At 40.9% G+C, this 18248-nt stretch overlaps 1 protein-coding gene across 1 annotated transcript; it reads right to left on the reverse strand.

The window, feature by feature from the left end:
* Positions 1-2382: 2382 nt before the first annotated feature.
* Positions 2383-8645, reverse strand: LOC133912705 (uncharacterized). Its single transcript, XM_062355570.1, has 9 exons — positions 8269-8645; positions 4930-5032; positions 4788-4855; positions 4474-4533; positions 4224-4382; positions 3964-4110; positions 3099-3313; positions 2901-3009; positions 2383-2824 (listed from the first exon to the last, which is right to left on the reverse strand). Exons 1-9 carry the CDS (start codon positions 8443-8445, stop codon positions 2744-2746), a joined length of 1119 nt encoding a protein of 372 aa, XP_062211554.1. The 5' UTR covers positions 8446-8645; the 3' UTR covers positions 2383-2743.
* Positions 8646-18248: the final 9603 nt, after the last annotated feature.

Below are 18248 nucleotides of genomic sequence, written 5' to 3' on the forward strand. Positions count from 1 at the left end.
GGATTATCATAGAAGACTAGCAGGTAGCAGAGAAGACTAGCGCCGGTTGTGGTACGCAGAGAAGTGAAGAAAGGAGTGCTGGTGTAGCCCATGATTATCAGCGTAAATGGAATGTGGTGAGGGAAGAGATCACAACTCTGGCGATGAGGTCGTGGTGGATGGATACTGAAGGTGTGGCGGAACCAGTGAGCTGCACCGGCGATGCTAGTAACCTATAGAAGTGTGGAGGCGGTGCTCGAAGTAGGCAGATAAGAACTTGAGAGGCATGACAAAGACTGGTGCAGACAACAGTGGTAGTGTTGTGCATAAGGAGGCAGGACAATGAAAGCCTGATGAGTCGTCGGTGCGTGGGAACAGCGATGAAGAAGATACAACGGGAGGAATCATTGGCGGCGGTGCCATGCCAAGGAAGGCGTGCATGACAATCAGGTGGTGTTGACTACAGGCAGCGACACTGTGGCCCGAAGAGCCGATGCTGCACCGACCTATTGCTCGGTGGCATATAGCGCGTGCTCGTGGATGGACCATATGCAGTCATGCGCTTGTTCAACTGATCTGACCGAGGGGCACGCAATATGTGATGATCATGGAAGATGTTGCACTAATCAAAACCGCATAACCCTATGGATCATGGTAGAGTTGTGTATGTGGTGGTGGCAGTGTTGAGGACATCCTGAACGGTGGTGGCGATGACGAGCTGACTTGGAGAGGTGAGGATAGGGCAACAGGTAGTGACGCATGAAGGCATCCCCTTTGTGATGTCGTGCACCCAGCCTGCCGCATGGTTGAAGATGAGGAGGTTGTCGGTGGAGAGTCGGACGCTAGGGTCGGAGTAGAGGCATGCCAGGACGACATGTAGTGGTGGGCAATGCAAATCGATCTATGATCGAAAAACCAAAAAGAAAACACCGGTCAAATGATCAACAAGAGATAAAAATCGATCAATAGACTGGAAAAAGACCCTTTATGGTGGCTGATCAATACGATTGGCGGCATGAACCCTAGCTATGGGTTGCACAGTCCCTGTGGAGATCACGAGGATAGATCTCCGGGGGCGAAGCGATACAGAAGTGTGTGGTGGAGGCTAGGACCAAAATCTATCTGATACTATATAAACGAGAGGAATTGACGTGCTACGATCGATGTGTTGCTTGAGTCTCAAGGACGAATTATATAAAGTACAAGACTTAGGATAAAAAACCTCTTTTAGAGGTAATGCATGTATTATATGATTATAAATCATAAACTATTAAGTACAGAGATATATCAAAATACTCTGACGAGGAGCATGCCATCATTAGGAGTGTTGTCACCGGCTGATGGCAGCGACGGTATTGGAATGGGCAATTGATTAGCAGCAACTGGCGACTAGGCTTTGCCACAGTCGCTACGAATTTAAACCCTAATGAACGAGTCGTACTCTTTTGACTACACCAATCCACCACCAAATCAAGAGGCGGTACATTTGGCGTTAACGATCTTCGTAGTTCACCAAATCAAGATATGTATACATTTTCCCTGCTGCATAGCATGTGAAAATTAAAGAAAAAAAGTACACTGGGTACAAGAATACAGGAGTCCGATGCTCGTATGCATTGGACACAGCACAAACTGCAGTAAGATGAGGGTCGCTACTACTGCCACGTATCTCGCAGATCACATCGTCCTGCAGTGCAAACAGAGAGAAAAAAAAACACACAGGGCATACCAATCCTCTGAGAAAGCGCAAAAAAAAAAAAAGAAAAGAAAAGAAACACACACACACACACACACACACACACACACACACGCGGTAACAGTAACCTGAAGACTGCAATTGCCAGCTCAAGGTTTGATGCCTCTCCCATCGGCGTCCTCTTTTCTCATGTTTACTAGTTGCACTTCTGTATGAATTTTGCATAATCCGTGCTCTTGTAATGATGTGCCTCATAAGCTAAGCTAGTATTGGAGTAAGACTCAGACGGGGGAGTGTATTACTCTGGCCGGAGTCTGTGCCCCCACGTTGTAATCTCTTTGGTGGCAGCTGATGTTTGGACCTCGAGTTAATAGAAATCCTTTGTCTCTAAAAAGGAGTGGATGGCAGGGCAGGGCAACACGGCACATTAAAGTTTTGGATGTGAGAAACTTTTGCAGTTTTCTCCAGCCCCGCTGTATCTTATTGTCACTGCTTGGATCATCTATTCTAGTGATTAACTTTCTGCCGGCTGTGGCATGCGCTTTCCTACAAAAGGGCGTGTAATTGTGCAACCGCCTGTCACAGGTTCACTGCGGGTGTGAGCGATAGAAACACGACATGAACATGGATTATACCTGCAAAATAGTGGAGCACGTCATGGATGTTACTGTCCATATCACACGCATTGCATTGAGAAATCGCGAAACTTGGTAAAGCTTGGCTGCCAATCTTCACAGTCGGTGAGCCCCATGAATCCCATTATACCACACAAATGAGTGACCTAGCCATCAGTTTTGCAGACTAACCAAAATGTATTCAACAGAATCTGTGCTGGTTGCATCAATGTCAGCCACATGCAGATCGCTTCAGCTATGCTAATACTATTACACAAAATAAGTCAAAAGTGTTTTTTCTTGCATAAGACTAACTGCTAATTACCATCCTAGCGAGGTCCTGATGTCTCATCCTTTTTGGCTTTCAAATGTACTGAACGGCTTCATGGGAGTCCTATCTACCATGTGGATCACAAAAATATACCGTCTTACTTCTGATTCACATAACACACTTCTACATTTCAGAATGGCCCTTCCTCGGCGCAGCATCCAGGTAATTCTTAAGCAGCCTTTGATCCATTATCATGTTTGGAATCTGCAGAGTGGTTCACAGTTCAGCCCAGGACTTCAGAGAACATACAGGAGGAGAAATGTGCATACAAGTTCAGTACCTTTTCACCAAAGAAAATCTTTGAGTTATTGGCGATTGATTCGATGAACCTCAGCTCAAGAAATTCAGGAGTAAGTTTAAGTTTATTGGCCTCTGCTTCCTTTAAGATCCTGGAATGCTCAAACCAAATGCAGTTAGTTGAAAAATAAGAAGCTTGCATAGCAAATGAGATTTGAAAAAATGGTGATGAAAGCCATGCCTGTAATAGTTTGCATCTGCCAGTGCTTTCTCTCGTGCAAGGTACATTTCATTGTCAATCTGCTGCTGCATTTTGGAACTGTCCTTCTCCATCAGCTTCTGCTCCATGAGGATCTTGCTCACCTGTGCATTCTTCTCTGCTTCAGATAGTGCAATCTTCTTCTGTGTTTCTGCCTCCTTCTCTGCTACCTTTTGCTTCTCGATGGCGATCAGTGCCTACATGTAGATGACACTATAAGCGTCCAGAATACATACATACATTCAACTTAAACCCATGAGTAGAAAAGACATCATTGAACACTGTTTTTTTGCAGTAATAAAGCAACATAAGTTCATTCTTGTAAGTGTGTTATATGCATTTTATCTTCAAGTATGAAGTCAGCCTCACTAATGTATAATCCAATGGTATCTGTATAAATATGAATATCATGATTTGCATAAAGTTCGGTAATCTAATAAAAATCACTGCTTTAAAATGATAGTGCAAGACAAGGAAGGGAATGTTAATATTGAGGTAGTACTAGGCATATAGGCATTCAGTCCCCCAAAAAAGAAGCCCAGGAATCACCTTCTGAAGCTAGTAAACTTCAACTATGCAACTTTTACAATTCAGTTAATTATGAAAAACAAAAAATCTATTATCAATTAAAGAAATGTAGTCAATGTTTATACTTTGTTAATAACCATTGCTAACTATTGAACAAACATTAATATCAAAGGATATATATGCTACGACATCAATAGCACCGCAAGTTCTACCCTCAATAGTTGCATTAGAAATTACCAAGTGTACATGAACTGTCCAGGAATGTTCAAGAGGGTACAGTACAGGTGAAACATATGATCTGGTCACATGAAGTGCATACCTTTGTACGCTCCTCCTCCATAAGTTCAAAATTTCTCCTAATACTACCAGGTATATTCGGCTTCGTAACACGGACGTTGATGATTTCAATTCCAGGAGCATAGCGTGTGCAGTCACTTTGAATAGCTTCTTTCATTGTTTCATCAATCTGAAATTTGGCAGGACAGGTGAGGTGAACCATAGATGTGGGTATTAGGTCTACTATATTGCGGGTTGCATACAAGACAGGCAAAAGTTGTTTCACTAAAAGGATTAACCAACCTGATCAAACATGTCGATGTAAACTTGCTGCAAACTGTGAGCGCTGCAGAACTGGTTTATCTCATGATGAATTTTATCATATATCCATGTCTTGTCATAATGCACACCATAATTGAGTAGGGTTTCATGCACAAACTCTTTATGGAGGCGGTTCACAACCTGCATGCACAGCAGTCGATCAAGTAGCTCAGAAACAGGCAGATGACCCTTGTGAAACAGAGTTGAAATAAAAAGAAGAGTAATATTATACCTCTATCTTGTCAAAGCTGATCATGACACCACCTTTTGTTCCACAAGGAATATCTCTGACCTGGTTTGTCATAATGAACAGCATAAATATATCTGCCATAAACTCATATGTTTAGCACAATGAGTGGAACAAGTCTATTTCTATCATAAACTCATCTGATATAGAAATACAGTAATATTTCCATTGGCATGTTAAAAAGATTCAAACAAGGTGTGATCCAATCAAACAGATAGAGTTAACAGGTGAACTAAACTACAATTTTAGTGGAAACATAAGATAAGAAAAATGAATCGCAAAGTGTGACATTCACTTGCCTGGTCTGTTTGAAGTGTAACCTGTATTGGCTCATACTGGGTGATCCAAGGAAGCTTCAGATGAAACCCTAGAAGCGGAGTAAAAAAATAGTAAAGATACATTCATATAGAAAAAGAAAGAATATTACAATAAAAAGGGTACCTGGAGGAGTGATTGTTTTCAAAAGAGCACCTCCTCTCCAGTATACCCCAACATGTCCTTCAGGAATTTGATGTAGAACGCTTGATGGAACTGAGAGTGAAATCTGCATATTTACCAATGCGCGAGATATTCAATACCAAAGAGTTCAATGGTATCCTTGTACAGTCGTACTGCTTTGCCTCAATTAGAGAAAGAATGTATCCACTGTATCCTGAAGTGAGTGCTACTTCAATCAATACATACTAAGGTAGAGGCCGTGAAACTAATTAATTCCCTATCTGGGCAATGCAAGTCACTCGATTAATAATCACCCACACATACGAATAGCATACTCAAATACATTATGAACCAATAGTAGACTATGTCTGTGTAAAGCGGGTAAAAGACCATAGTTGCAATGCACTTTTGATAAATTGATCTCCAAAAGAGATCACATTTAATAGATCATTTGATATTATTTAACAAGAACAACAAAAACTTGGGTTATGGCTGTTCTACAAACTCCACCATGCCCTAACATGAAGAGAGTGCCAATTGAAAGTGTCATGTTCCATCAGTCACCTCTTCTTCTAATAGGCCAAATGAACAATAATGTGCACTAAGAATCAGGCACAGTTAGCAAGTTGCAAACCCATATTATCTTGATATTTTTTTCACTAACATTGGTTCTTGACATTTAATTTTGGTTTAGCTCACTTTTACTTACTATGCGCTTCTCAACAACGGTAATTCATAGAGTATCTACTTAGTAAGATTTCTTTCATTACTACCCATATAATAAAATTTCTCTACTACCACTCAAAGTAAGACACAGTTCTTAATCAACCAAACCAAAATCTTGAACTACATTCTGTTGCCACCCTTTTAATCCCTTGTTGATCTAATGTCAATTGACATGTTACACACTACGTTTCAGTAACTTCAAATAATGATATGGCGCAGTGTTACTACATTTGTAATCATATTTGAGTAAATTACACTAGAGATAGCTAGTGTGTTTTTTTCTTGGGATATGGTCCCATGCTGATGCTATAGTTGTCGAGAACATTGAAACATAGAAGTTATGTGACTAAAAGGAGGAAGAGCAACAAGGGAGAGGAGCAATACAAACAAGACTGTGTGAGATAAAATAGAAATATAAGAAAATTTTAAAAGTACAAAACTTGATAAAGAGGCCCACACAGTCAATGGTTCCAAACCATTGTATAAAAGGAAACCCCCCACCCCTGGAGTGATAAGAACCTATTTAGAACTAAAATAGTGATTGCATTGGTGACATTAGCTCAAGACAGCTAGCTGTTGACATGTTTGTTGCAGAGAGAATAATTAGTAATATCTAAAATCACAGCCACCTAACAAATATGGCAACTTAAAAGGCACAGAACTCAACTCATTTTGGCAAATGTAATGCATTATTGAGACTAATTAGGAGTGTATCGCCCATGTACTCCGTTCAAGCATACACAATGTAATCATCAATATGCCCATAAGTGCACTGACCAAACCTAAAACCCAGCAGGCAACAACAGTCCATCAACAAATCTGAACTATATTCTTTCTTGGGACATAGTCTAGTCCCATGGTGATACATCAGTTTTCGTCACACATAGAAAAATACTATAAATGTCATGAAGAGGAGGAAGATAAATAGGGTATAGACGAGCACTACAAACAAGACCATGTGAGAGAATACAGCAGAAATATCAGAAGAAAACACGTGAGGTTCATAAATTTGGTAAACAAGACCATATGGTTAATAGTTCCAAACCATTGTACAAAAGGAACCCCCAAAGGACTGATAAGAACCTGTTTGGAACTAAAATAGTAATTTCGGTGGTGACGTTAACTCAAGACAGATATATGTTGATATGTTTGTTGCAGAGAGAGAGAAATCAGCAATATCTAAAAACACAGTCCCCTAACAAATATGGCAACTTAAAAGGCACAGAAATCTACTCTCTCTGATCCCAAATATAAGTCCATTAGGACATCGACACGGTCTCCAATATGACACTTTGACTAACAATATCTATAAAATTATATTATTTCAAATAGAAAGAGTTATATGTTATGAATGTATTTTTCATTACGAATCTAGTAACATCAATCTTATGTTGTCAATCTATGTGATTTTTTTAGCTATTGATGGTGAAAGATAAAAACGTTTGACCTAGGACAAACCTAAATGGACTTATATTTGGGATCAGAGGGAGTGCTCATTTTGGCAAATGTAATGCACTTTTAAAACTAACTCAGCTTATCTCCCATCTAATCAATTCAAGCATTCACAATGTAACCACCAATACATCCACAAGGGCACTGACCGAATTAATAATCCCAACCCCAGCACACAAAAAACCTAAACCCCCGCAGGCAACAACCTAAAATCAACAATATTAAACTATTTTCTTGATTGAGACATAGTCTAGTCCCATAGTGATACTTCAGTTGTCATCGCACAAAGAAAAGCTTAAGTGGTGTCACGACGAGGAGGAAGCTAAATAGGGTAGAGACGAGTGCTACAAACAAGATCATGTGAGATAATACAGACATGTAAGAAAAAAACTATGTGAAGCAGTGAAGTTCATGATAACAAGCCCATACAGTCAATAATCCCAAATCTTCATATAAAAGGAACCCAACAGGACCGATAAGAAAAGCTTTAGTAGCGTCACGTCGAGGAGGAAGATAAATAGGGTAGAGATGAGTGCTACAAACAAGATCATGTGAGATAATACAGACATATAAGGAGAAAAAAACTATGTGAAGCAGTGAAGCTCATGATAAACAAGCCCATACAGTCAATAGTCCCAAATCTTCATATAAAAGGAACCCCAACAGGACCGATAAGAACCAGTTTGGAACTAAAAAGGTGATGGTGCTAAGTGGTAACCCAAAACAGCTAGAGAGAGAGAGCAATAAGCAATATCCAAAAAAAGCACAGTTCTCCTAACAAATGTGGCAAGTTAAAAGGCACAAACATAAACTCAATTTAGCAAATGTAATGGATAACTGAGGCTAATTGGCTCATATCACCCGCCCAATCAATTGAAGCATACACATCGTTTGTCCATAATGCAATCACCTACACGTCCATAAGGGCACTCACCAAATCAGCACCGACAGTTCTAATGCACCAAGCCTAAACCCCACCAAGCAACAACCTGCCAGTAACCCCCAACCCCCCACTGCAGGATCACACTTTAAATGCACACCGCAACACTACCGATAGACCCCAGGATGAACCGATCAGGCACGGGCACAAAGCGCCACAACGCATCTAATCGCGATCAGGAAATAAAAAAGGTGGGGGTAGATAAGGGGCGGAGTGGTCATCACCAGGACGAAGCAGACGCCGAGGAAAGCGACGACGCCGAAGGTGAAGGGATCGCTGCCGGGCGGGGCCGGCTGGCGCCCGCTCGGCTGCTGCTGGAAGCGCGGCATCGACGGCGACGGCGACGGCGGCGGCGGCGGCGAGCGGCGGCCCTGCGGCGAGTCGACGGTGACGTCCGACATCGCCCGCGAGGGAGATCCCCAAACCCTAGCAGAGGTTGTTGGGTCAGCGATGGACCAGCTTGGCGAGTGGTGGGAGTTGGAGAAGACTACCAGACCTAGACTCAAGAGACAGCGAGGAGGAGGAAGGCTGCCTGCGTGAGTCTTGGTCGTGGTGGACGGACGATGAGTCGATGACGGTGGGGTTTGCTCAAGTCTCCAATCTGAAGCTTCTGAGATCCTTTCTTTTCCTTTTCCTTTTCCTTTTCCTTTTCCTTTTTCTCTTTTTTAATATCTTTTTCAGATGCTGCCAACGTAAGCATGCGAAAATTTTGAATGGTTCTAGTTATAAAATTTGGAAGATTACCAAATCTATACTATAAAGCACAAGTTTTCTTATAATTATTTCTCACCCAATAATTATGTACTCAAATCAATTTGACGCCATTAGATCCATTACACAATTTTCATCCAACAACATACATGGATGGCGGTCCCACCTGTCCACGTAGGTCCACGCCCATCCACGCGCGGGCACGATGTGGTTTCACGCGAGAGTGCCTGCGTTTGGCCCTCCTTCACGCTACTAATCTCAACTGCAATTTTTCTATCCGACCGCTAAATCCACTCCGCTGCTCCCCATCCGAGCTTGTCGATGCCGACGCCCCCAGATCTGTTCCGCCGCCACCGACACCTCACTCCTCCCCTGCCTCCGGTGAGGTGCTCGCTGGAGCTCCGCCACCACCCCGAGCCCCATCGCCGCCCAGATCCACCTAGAAGTTGAAGCCCCTGATCTAGATCCAACCATGGCCCGTCTCGACGCACTCCTCTTCGTTGTCATCGTCATGGCGATCGCGCTCCTCTCCATGTCGGGCGCCCGCGGCTTCTACCTCCCTAGGAGCTACCCGCACAAGTGCAGCCTCGGTGAGTCCCTCATCGTGAAGGTAAACTCCCTCACCTCTATCGACATCGAGATGCTCTTCAGCTACTACAACCTCCCCTTCTTCACCGCGTCCAGGATGAATTTGACCACTGGAACCAAAGATCTTGCTTTCCTTTAATTTGTATGGAATCAAATTCAATCCAATCCATTGATCAGCCAACAGTTAAGATTTCAACGGCCACAAGCTTCAATAAGAAAGCCTCTCAGAACATGCCCTTGCTTCCTCATGGTTTGAAGAATATAGGACATATTTGCTTCCTAAATGCAACCTTGTAGGCACTGCTTTCGTGCTCACCTTTTGTCCACCTGTTACAGGGCCTAAGGAATCAAAGTATACCTAAGTAACTACTACTTACCAAGTCAGTTCGATGCAATTTCGGTGCTTATTTCATCGCCTTTGTTCTGAGATGTTCTTTCATTTTAGGTTGGCTACCCAACCTTGAGTGAATTTGTTGAGTTCATCTCGCAATTTGATGTGCTTGATGAGTCAATAATGAAGAAAAACGAGAAGACTTCTACTGTTGCCGCAAAACCACTTAATCCTGCCATGTTTGATACTGTTCTTAGAAATTTTACTCCAGATGTGCCAGCTAGAACATCTGCTCGGCCAAGGTAAGTACTTGTTGGTGCTTCTCTTGGGCATATTTTTTTCTTGTGTGGAAGTAAAACTCATTGAGTTGTGGGTGCTGATAATTTGGCTGTTGTGGCTCCTAATTGAGTATAGCAATCAATTAATCATTCTTTTCTGTTGAGCCTTTTGATCTCATCAAGTCTAGCAGTAGTAAGATCTGGATCAGTACATATTGCTAGGTGTTCAACTGATCCTATTAGTGATCATATATCTTGATTTTTCTTTATTGGGAACCAAATTTAGCATATTAAAGTCATAAGCGATGCTTACAATCATGGTCATATGATCATTTTCAGAGTCTCCCAAACAACCTTATTTTTTAAGCTGCTGGGTTAGGGTCTATTGGCGAATCATGAACTAACCATAGGCATTGTGTTTGTTGTCAAGCTTATTCAGACAAAGTAGTTTCTCTGCATCACATCATTTATAAACAATATGCATGCTATTAGCTATCAACTTATTGTAGCGTTACTATAAATGCCGAGGATAAACTGTTATCTTCCTTGCAATGAAGCTTCTTTTTTTTCAGTTTATGTGCAGTTTCCTATCAACCTTTTGTGTTGTTTATTTATTGATGACTATTCTTTTATCTGTTAGGTAACAAACCATCAGCCATCGTTCAAGCTTTCATGCTACTCCATCTTGATATATTCCCAGATGATGTTCAGACGCTTGCCGATGCACTTCATCTGCTCTCAACTCATGAGTCTTTGGAAGGATACAGAACAATTGCGGGAAAGGTAACTAGCTCGTTGAAATTTGCGTTTAGTAATTTGACCTTGATTTTTTTTATGAATAACACAAGTGACACCATCCATTTTGTGAACTGATTAATATTCTTTAAAATGTTATTTCTTCACTACTTTAAAAATGCGAGTTGGTGGTCGTGATGGTCGTTCGTCCCTCCTATTTGTACTAACATGTGGGCCCATCCACATCTCACATAGCATTGCTTCCCAGTTCCCACCCCATTTCTCTATCCTCCCATTGTCCTACTCGACGAAGAAAGGACTCCCAGCCCGTGCGCTTGAGGCGACCAGAACGAACGACCTCAATCAAGACGAGCGTCGCTAGTGTTCCCAAAGACAAAACCCCGGTTACCACATAGACTACCTCCCTTCATCTGCTCACCATCCTCTCATGCATTGCTCACCCTAGAAAGGTAATGCTCCTCTCCACTCCACCTACTCTCCCTCGCCGCTCCTCTTCCCTAATCGCTCGTCAACTTGGCCGTGGTGGAGGCGGAGCACGAGCAGCAAGGCAGATGGCTCATTAGCACAGGGAGTTACACCACCATAATCGAGCTCCCTGCTGCCACAATAGGGAGCTGCTCCACCGGATCTAGGTGCTAGCTGGGGGCCATCGACCCATTTTAGGTGGCGGATTGGGTGGCAACCCATTTTAGGTGGTGGATTGGCCAGCGGTGGTGGTACCTGGGAGGAGTTTCTGAGGACAAGGGAGTTAGAGAAAATAATTTCCTTGTAGATGCTTACGTGGGGCCCATGCATCGCTGTGTACACTAGAGCAAAAAAATCGAATCAAACATCCTCTTCAGAGGGACCTGACATCCTCTCCCATGTGTTCGAACAGATATTGGGTTTCTCTGAGGTAGCAAAGCATGGTTCTCTATCTCCCAAATCCCACTATTCCATTTCATTCCCCTTCCAGAACTCTGAATTTAAGTCAAATTTTCTTTTTGCAATTTTTTTTTGTGATTGTGTGAGAAGAAAAGCTATGATGTAATGTTCGTGAAGTTGTAGCTTCACAAGCACACTCAAATAAGGGTGAGTTAAAGCCAGAAGTGAAATAGCAGATGACTCACATCTATGGACACTCGAATGATGAACATATAACTTTTGATTTTACAGTGGATGGCTTTATTTATTGGGATTTCTATTTTATTTGTATGCTTCCACTATGGAACTCCCAACTTCAACTAAAACCTCTTTTGGATTTTTCTTTACTCAATTACTATTTGCATCAAAATTCCATGCGAGTCAATGTTGATTTATCATGTAATCTTATAGTCTTACTCAGTGCCACATCTTTTATTTGATCAAATGTGAAGCCACTATGTTGTAAAGATGACATCTTTGCATAGCTACACCAAGAGTAGTACCAAACATCAACTAATCAACATAGCAGCTAATGAGGATGAAATTGTTAATTTTATGTGTTTTGATCTTCCTTTTTTACTTATGGTTTTTAACTACGAAGAACTCAAAGGATGAAACACTAGAATGATCCACCAACATAGAAAAATATTTGATGTGAAATTTAAGATTCCGTAGCAACACACGTGCATTCCGCTAAGGTTAAATATTTGTTTCCCCTAGTAGGTAGAATAAGCATTGATTCAAAGATACCTGAACAAGGATTCAATCGCTGGGTGATCGATGGGTTTACTTTTTTTTTACCTATCTTATTATTCTTGGCGGTAGCTTTGATATGTGTATACTATTGAAATAAAGTAATTTTACGTATCATGTCCAAGAACATATGGCAAGTAAGGATAATCAAAGTGCAGTCCAATCCTATCTTTTTTTCTCAAACACATTTAAATGATATTTACTATTATGGCACTTTGGTATAATGTGGTAGCCACTTTGTTTAGAACAATATGTGGTAGCAATTTATGAAATTGAATGGAAGTGCTCGGAGTTGAATTGAATTCTTCTGTGACTCCGCTGCTACATGGACCATTTTTCACATGCATTTGGTGTACCGTAGCAACATTGAGTTTTGCCACAGGATTCCTGGTTGCTATTTTGTTAGATTTTTACCGTGGCAACACGGGCATCCTGCTAGTATAAGAAGATGATGGTAGTGGAGATGTGGAGGAAGCAAGTGAAGATGATGGATGGCAGATTCATTTTAGGAGGTCTCTATTTGAGGATTAGTTTTATACTACGTGCTCCTTATGTAAACAGATGTCTTTAGAACATCTCTAAAAGTGTAGCTAGTTACCATCTATTATTTTTTTCATATTACATATAAATAGTATAAAATCTTACATCTCTAATGGTTGGTCTATATCATAATTAAAGTTTTAGTTAGTCCATGCACCTATATTTTCTCCCAACCAATCACCATGCATATTTTAATCTATCTAGGAGTACAGATTAAAAGCTAACTTTTCTCTCTCTTCTTTATCTCCTCCACCTAAATAATAAATCTGATGTGGATAACCTCGTAGCTAGCTGATATGTATTGTTGGAGACGTTCTTAGGAGCATTTGTTAATAGCAGAATGATTGAGGTTTGGAAATCCAAGTTGCCATTAGAAATTAAAGTTTTTTATGGCAATGTTTTATGATAGGCTTCAAACTGCTAAACAATTGAGAAAAAAAGGAATTGGCGTGGAGAGATTCATTGTGCTTTGCCTTGGGGAGTGGAGGACCATAACCACATATTTTTTCAGTGCCCCATGGCAATTTATGTGAGTGTTAGTATTAAGGAGAGCTTAGGATGCCTTAAGTATCCTAGCTCGGTGGAGGATTTTCCAGTTAACTGGCTAGGTCATAATTCCCATAAAAAATGCGATATTTGGTCTAGGGTTGGGCCCTGTGGAAAGTTAGGAACAAAGTGGCTATAGAGAAAAAATTGGTAAAGAGACCGGTTGACATTTTATTCAAAATTATTTCCTCTTTGCAGTAGTGGCAAGTTCTTCTGGGAGTCCAGGATCGGGAAGTGGCGGAGGCGGCGATTTTGAAGATCTGGAATAAGATCAAGCCTCTTCTGAGGAATGGGGCTGAAATGCTTTAGGTGCAGACGAGCTAGATGGTTTTAGAAGAAAAGATGGAAGTAGTGCAAGTGTCTTGTGGTGCTAGATTTACAGTTTTGTGGTATCCGTAGGGGTGGATTGAAAGTGCATCTAGCTATTAAGTGTTGTTTTGGTAATTAATGATAATATCTATGGACTAACAATGTTGTTGAGAATTGTTAGTAGGTTGTTTCATAGGAGATACATCGAGAAGAAATATGCATCAAGATGAATGACCTCTAGGTGATGCTTGGGTAAGTTAATGATAATACCTATAGACTAACAATTGTGTTGAGAATTGTTAGTAGGTTATTCCATAGGAGATGCATAATTAATGAAGCATGGATTCATTGAGTAATGTCATGAGATCAAAAGAAATGCATCGATGTTATTGAGCTTTTAGTGATGCTCATGAGAAGAAGTAGAAGCATGAAGGCAAAGTCACTTGTGTAGATTAAGTGACTAAAGGTATGAGATTATCAATTATGTTTTATGGACTAACCTATGTACTTTGTGCTTGAGAGTGAGTTGAGGTTAGGTTCTATAAGAAGGCATAAGTTGAATTGAGATATTCAATATACTGAGTTGGAAGAGCAAGATCAAGGCAAGCTTAGTGGAAAATTTGTGTGCTTGATGCTTGCGGTTCATAGCTTTGTGGTGAACCAGATGAAGATGGTATGAAAAAAGAAGTCTTCCATGCTTGGTGCATGAGAAGCAATCAAGTGAACTTCATTAAACTTTCGGAAGATCAAGAAGAGATCAAAAAGAGAAGCGAGGATGAACATCGTCATCAAGCTTAAGTGAATAGTAGATGGAAAGCCTTGAAGAGCTATTAGAAGAGTCGAGACTAGGATGATGTGTTCGTCAAGTCCACGGGATTGCTCAAGGCAAAGGTATAACTAGAATATGTTTTCTAGTTTTGCCGGTCTCAAGAAGTTTGGAGGGAGATCAGGTTATAGGATCGATAGCCGTACTATCAAGAGGGATTGCCGAAAGCGTTACTCGATTGTTGTGTCGAGTACTCAAACCATGTGCTTAGTGCGGGATGGGTTTGTATTGAGAGTTCGCTTTAGGAGTATGGTCTCAAAAGTGTGGAAGTGTCCGAATTGGGATACTCTAATATGTTTGAGACCATGAATTCAATTGAGATGTGTAGCCCTCTAAATAAGCTTTCCGTAGAGTCCAAAATCATCGAAATCGGACATCAGAGTAAAAAGTTATCGCTGTTTTCAGAGAGTCTACTATGCATCGGAAGTTCCGATGCCAGTCGGAATATCTGGTGTCTTAAAATTTCAAGCTCTCGGGAAGTTGTTGTTTAATCGGAAGTTCCGATATTTTGGTCGAAAGTTTCAATATGAGTTGGACTGTTCGATGTTCAGAAATGTCGGGGCTCTCGGGTTTGGATAAAGGTTTAATCGGAAGTTCTGATTTGGCAATCGGAAGTTTTGATGTGTGTTTTTTTTTCCAGATCTAGGTTGGTCTGTGTTGTTCAAATCTGTTATTTTGAATTGATCAGAAGTTCCACATCGAAAGTTCTGATGTGGATATCGGAATATCCGATGTGTGGTTAAAAAAGGCTGTAACGGCTAGTTTTTGAACCGTTGGGGCATGGGATAAAAAGTTCCAATTAGGGGGATCGGAAGTTCTGATATGTGCAGTCTGAGTCCAACGGCTAGTTTTTCAGAGTGGGGTATGTATACCCCTTAGCCTCATTTCGTGGGGTTGGTTGCTTGGAGGGTTTTGTGCTGTTCTTGTGAGGTGTTTTGAACTTGGTGTTCTACCTTAAGTGCTCCCCTTCCCTCTCTAACAAGATTTGGTGAAAATCAAGTCTTGGTGGCTTAGTGAGTAGAGAGAGATGTGAGAGGATGTGGTGCTTTGGTAGCCCACGGATTGCCGCATAGGTTACGTGTGTTTGAGCACTCGGTGTTGATTGTGCCCGAGTTCGGGAGTTTATTACTCTTGGAGACCACCGTCTCCTAGATGGCTCGGTGGTGGATTACCGGCGATCTCCTCAAGCGAAGATTGTAAGGAGGCCGAGAAGTGGTTGCGGAACTCACCATCTCCAGAGAGGAGGAAGAGTTGACCATAGTGGAGGCCAAGCTCAAGTGTGACCGAGCTTGGTGAGGGAAGTGGTTGAAAGAGATCCGGCTCAAGTATGCCCGAGCTTCCTCAATGGAGACGTAGGATATCAGTGGATATTCAAACTTCGGTAACAAATCATTTATCTCCGTATTTACTTACTCTTATACTTTACTTTGATATCCATGCGTGTATGCTTATTTGTTTGTGCATAGAGTTAATTTTGTAATTCTGAAATCTGTTGTTTTGAATTGTTCAGAACTTCTGATTTTGGGAATCGGAACATCCGATAAACAGTAAAATCAGAACTTCTGATGAACAGTACTGACACTTATGATGAACAGTAATGTTATATTAGAGTTATCTTGCCTGATTTGAATAATCTTTATCTCACCCTAGGATTGTAAGCTTCATATTGGTTTAGGGTGTTTGTGCACTAGTTGAGTCTAACATATTTAGGTTTTTCACTTGTAAAAATCTGTTAGTTTATTTCCGCTGCAAGTTTAGGCTAAATAGTAAAAGGGACGAAGTTTTGTTAAATAGCCTATTCACCCCCCTCTAGGCGATATCATTGTCCTTTTATGGATACAGGAGAGGCCCAGTGAGAGGGCACAGGTCCCATTCAAATTCTTATTTTTCAGTGGATTTCAATAGACTTAGATATTTTTTGGTAAAGTTGCAAAGGTCCCAGCACTGGTACACCCTTGCTCAATTTTTGGGCTAGGTCCGCCCTGGGTATTCGTGGAGCCGTTGTTCTTTTATTGTTTTAGGAAGTCTATTTTGGTGTCTGGATTGTGAGTAAGTGGTGCACTGTTGTGGTGTCTCTTAGGTCGTTTGGTCAGTGATAGTTGGGGATGTAGCTTCCCCTCCTTGTGCTACATACCATAGCAATAGTTTTGTTTCCTTCGTAAAACTTTAGCTTTCTATATAAAGTCAGGCTAGTCTGCTATTTTCTAAAAAAATATGAATTGGTTGTAACATGTTTAAAAATAATATAAGAGTACATAGATGAACATATTGTATTATTGGACCTTTTTGATTGAATACTCGGTGACGTAAATCATAACAAGTGGGACAAATATGCCGACAATGAGAGGCAATAGAGTGACTAGAGGGAGGGAATCATGATGAGGAGGCAATGGACACTCCAACAACAAGGAGATGGTCGAGGATAGGTGAAGAAGAAAGCAGTGAGCAATGCTACTTCGTGACTACATCATTGGAAACCCAGCATAAGTAGAAGTGGTGGAGTGCCATGAGCATGTCACCAACAAGGTAATAAATAGTGGATAGTGGGGTTGTAGTAGATTTGTATCAGTGCACGGATGTTAAGTTAATAGCGGTATTTGAAAAACACTGAAAACTTTGTGTAATAATGTACATATCATGATTATCTCCCATTATAAAAACATAAGGCTAGTCAATTAAAATTTAGAGTTTAGAAGCATAAATCGTACATAAAATATGGTAATAAAACATGAAAAGTTTAAAATTTTGGACTTTAAAGAAATAATGCATTAGTAACAAGCAGCTGTGACTAAATAGCAGCTGCTACAGCTATCTTACAAGCGCTATAGCAGCCTGGCAAGTGTTATTGTAGCCGCTAAGTTCCAATCGTTATTTCATACCACTACCTCGTATCGGTAGCATTGGTACCCCACCACCGTGCTATTGCAAGCGCATTCTGATTGCTATTGCAAATGTTATTTAGTACACTGGTCACGAATAAGGCTGTGCATGTTAGAGAGAGGGTCATGGTGGCAATTACTTGATTGGCAATTTATATGGGTTGTTTTTTTAGAAAATAAAAACTTGTTTGAGCCTATGCATCATATGATGCACACAACCTGATTCATTATTACCACTACTACATAAAGGGTCATCCATGCCCCTTGTTCACTATCGATTCAAAAATAACCACCAATGATAAGTTATCATTGCCTGTTCACTAGCTCCAACGGCTGATCAATCATTGATCCATTAAGAACCGACAGTGATAACCACTATCACTATTGATTTTTGTTATGAACTGGCAGTGTTACAAAACTAACGGTTGATGTCATGGACCGACAGTGATACTTGTGTTATCACTACTGGCTGGTTTCTAAAATCGGCAGTGATGAAGTACTGCCAGTTGGTATCATGGACCAATAATGATAAACAAGTATTGTTGCTGGTTGGTTCCTAGAGCCGGTAGTGATATGTCACGGTATTTATTTGTCTTGTATGATTGTTTCAAGTGAACCTTGAGATTTTTAATATCTAAAATAAATTGTGAGTTAGAGAGTTTAAGATTTGTCTCAACCAACCAAGAAACATTTGTGAATGACATGTGAATTGTGTATGTATATATGATTTGTGAATGAAATGTGTCGAGCTAGAAAGACCTATGATGAATTGTGTATGCTTGTA

The sequence above is a fragment of the Phragmites australis genome, chromosome 3, assembly GCF_958298935.1.
Source record: "Phragmites australis chromosome 3, lpPhrAust1.1, whole genome shotgun sequence".
Taxonomy (NCBI): domain Eukaryota; kingdom Viridiplantae; phylum Streptophyta; class Magnoliopsida; order Poales; family Poaceae; genus Phragmites; species Phragmites australis.

Coding starts and splice junctions, on each gene's coding strand:
- LOC133912705 (XM_062355570.1), bottom strand. CDS start 8,445: ATGTCGGACGTCACCGTCGACTCGCCGCAGGGCCGCCGCTCGCCGCCG. Junction 4,856..4,929: donor GAAAACAATCACTCCTCCAG/GTACCCTTTTTA, acceptor CTCCGCTTCTAG/GGTTTCATCTGAAGCTTCCT. Junction 4,383..4,473: donor TCAGCTTTGACAAGATAGAG/GTATAATATTAC, acceptor CTGTGCATGCAG/GTTGTGAACCGCCTCCATAA.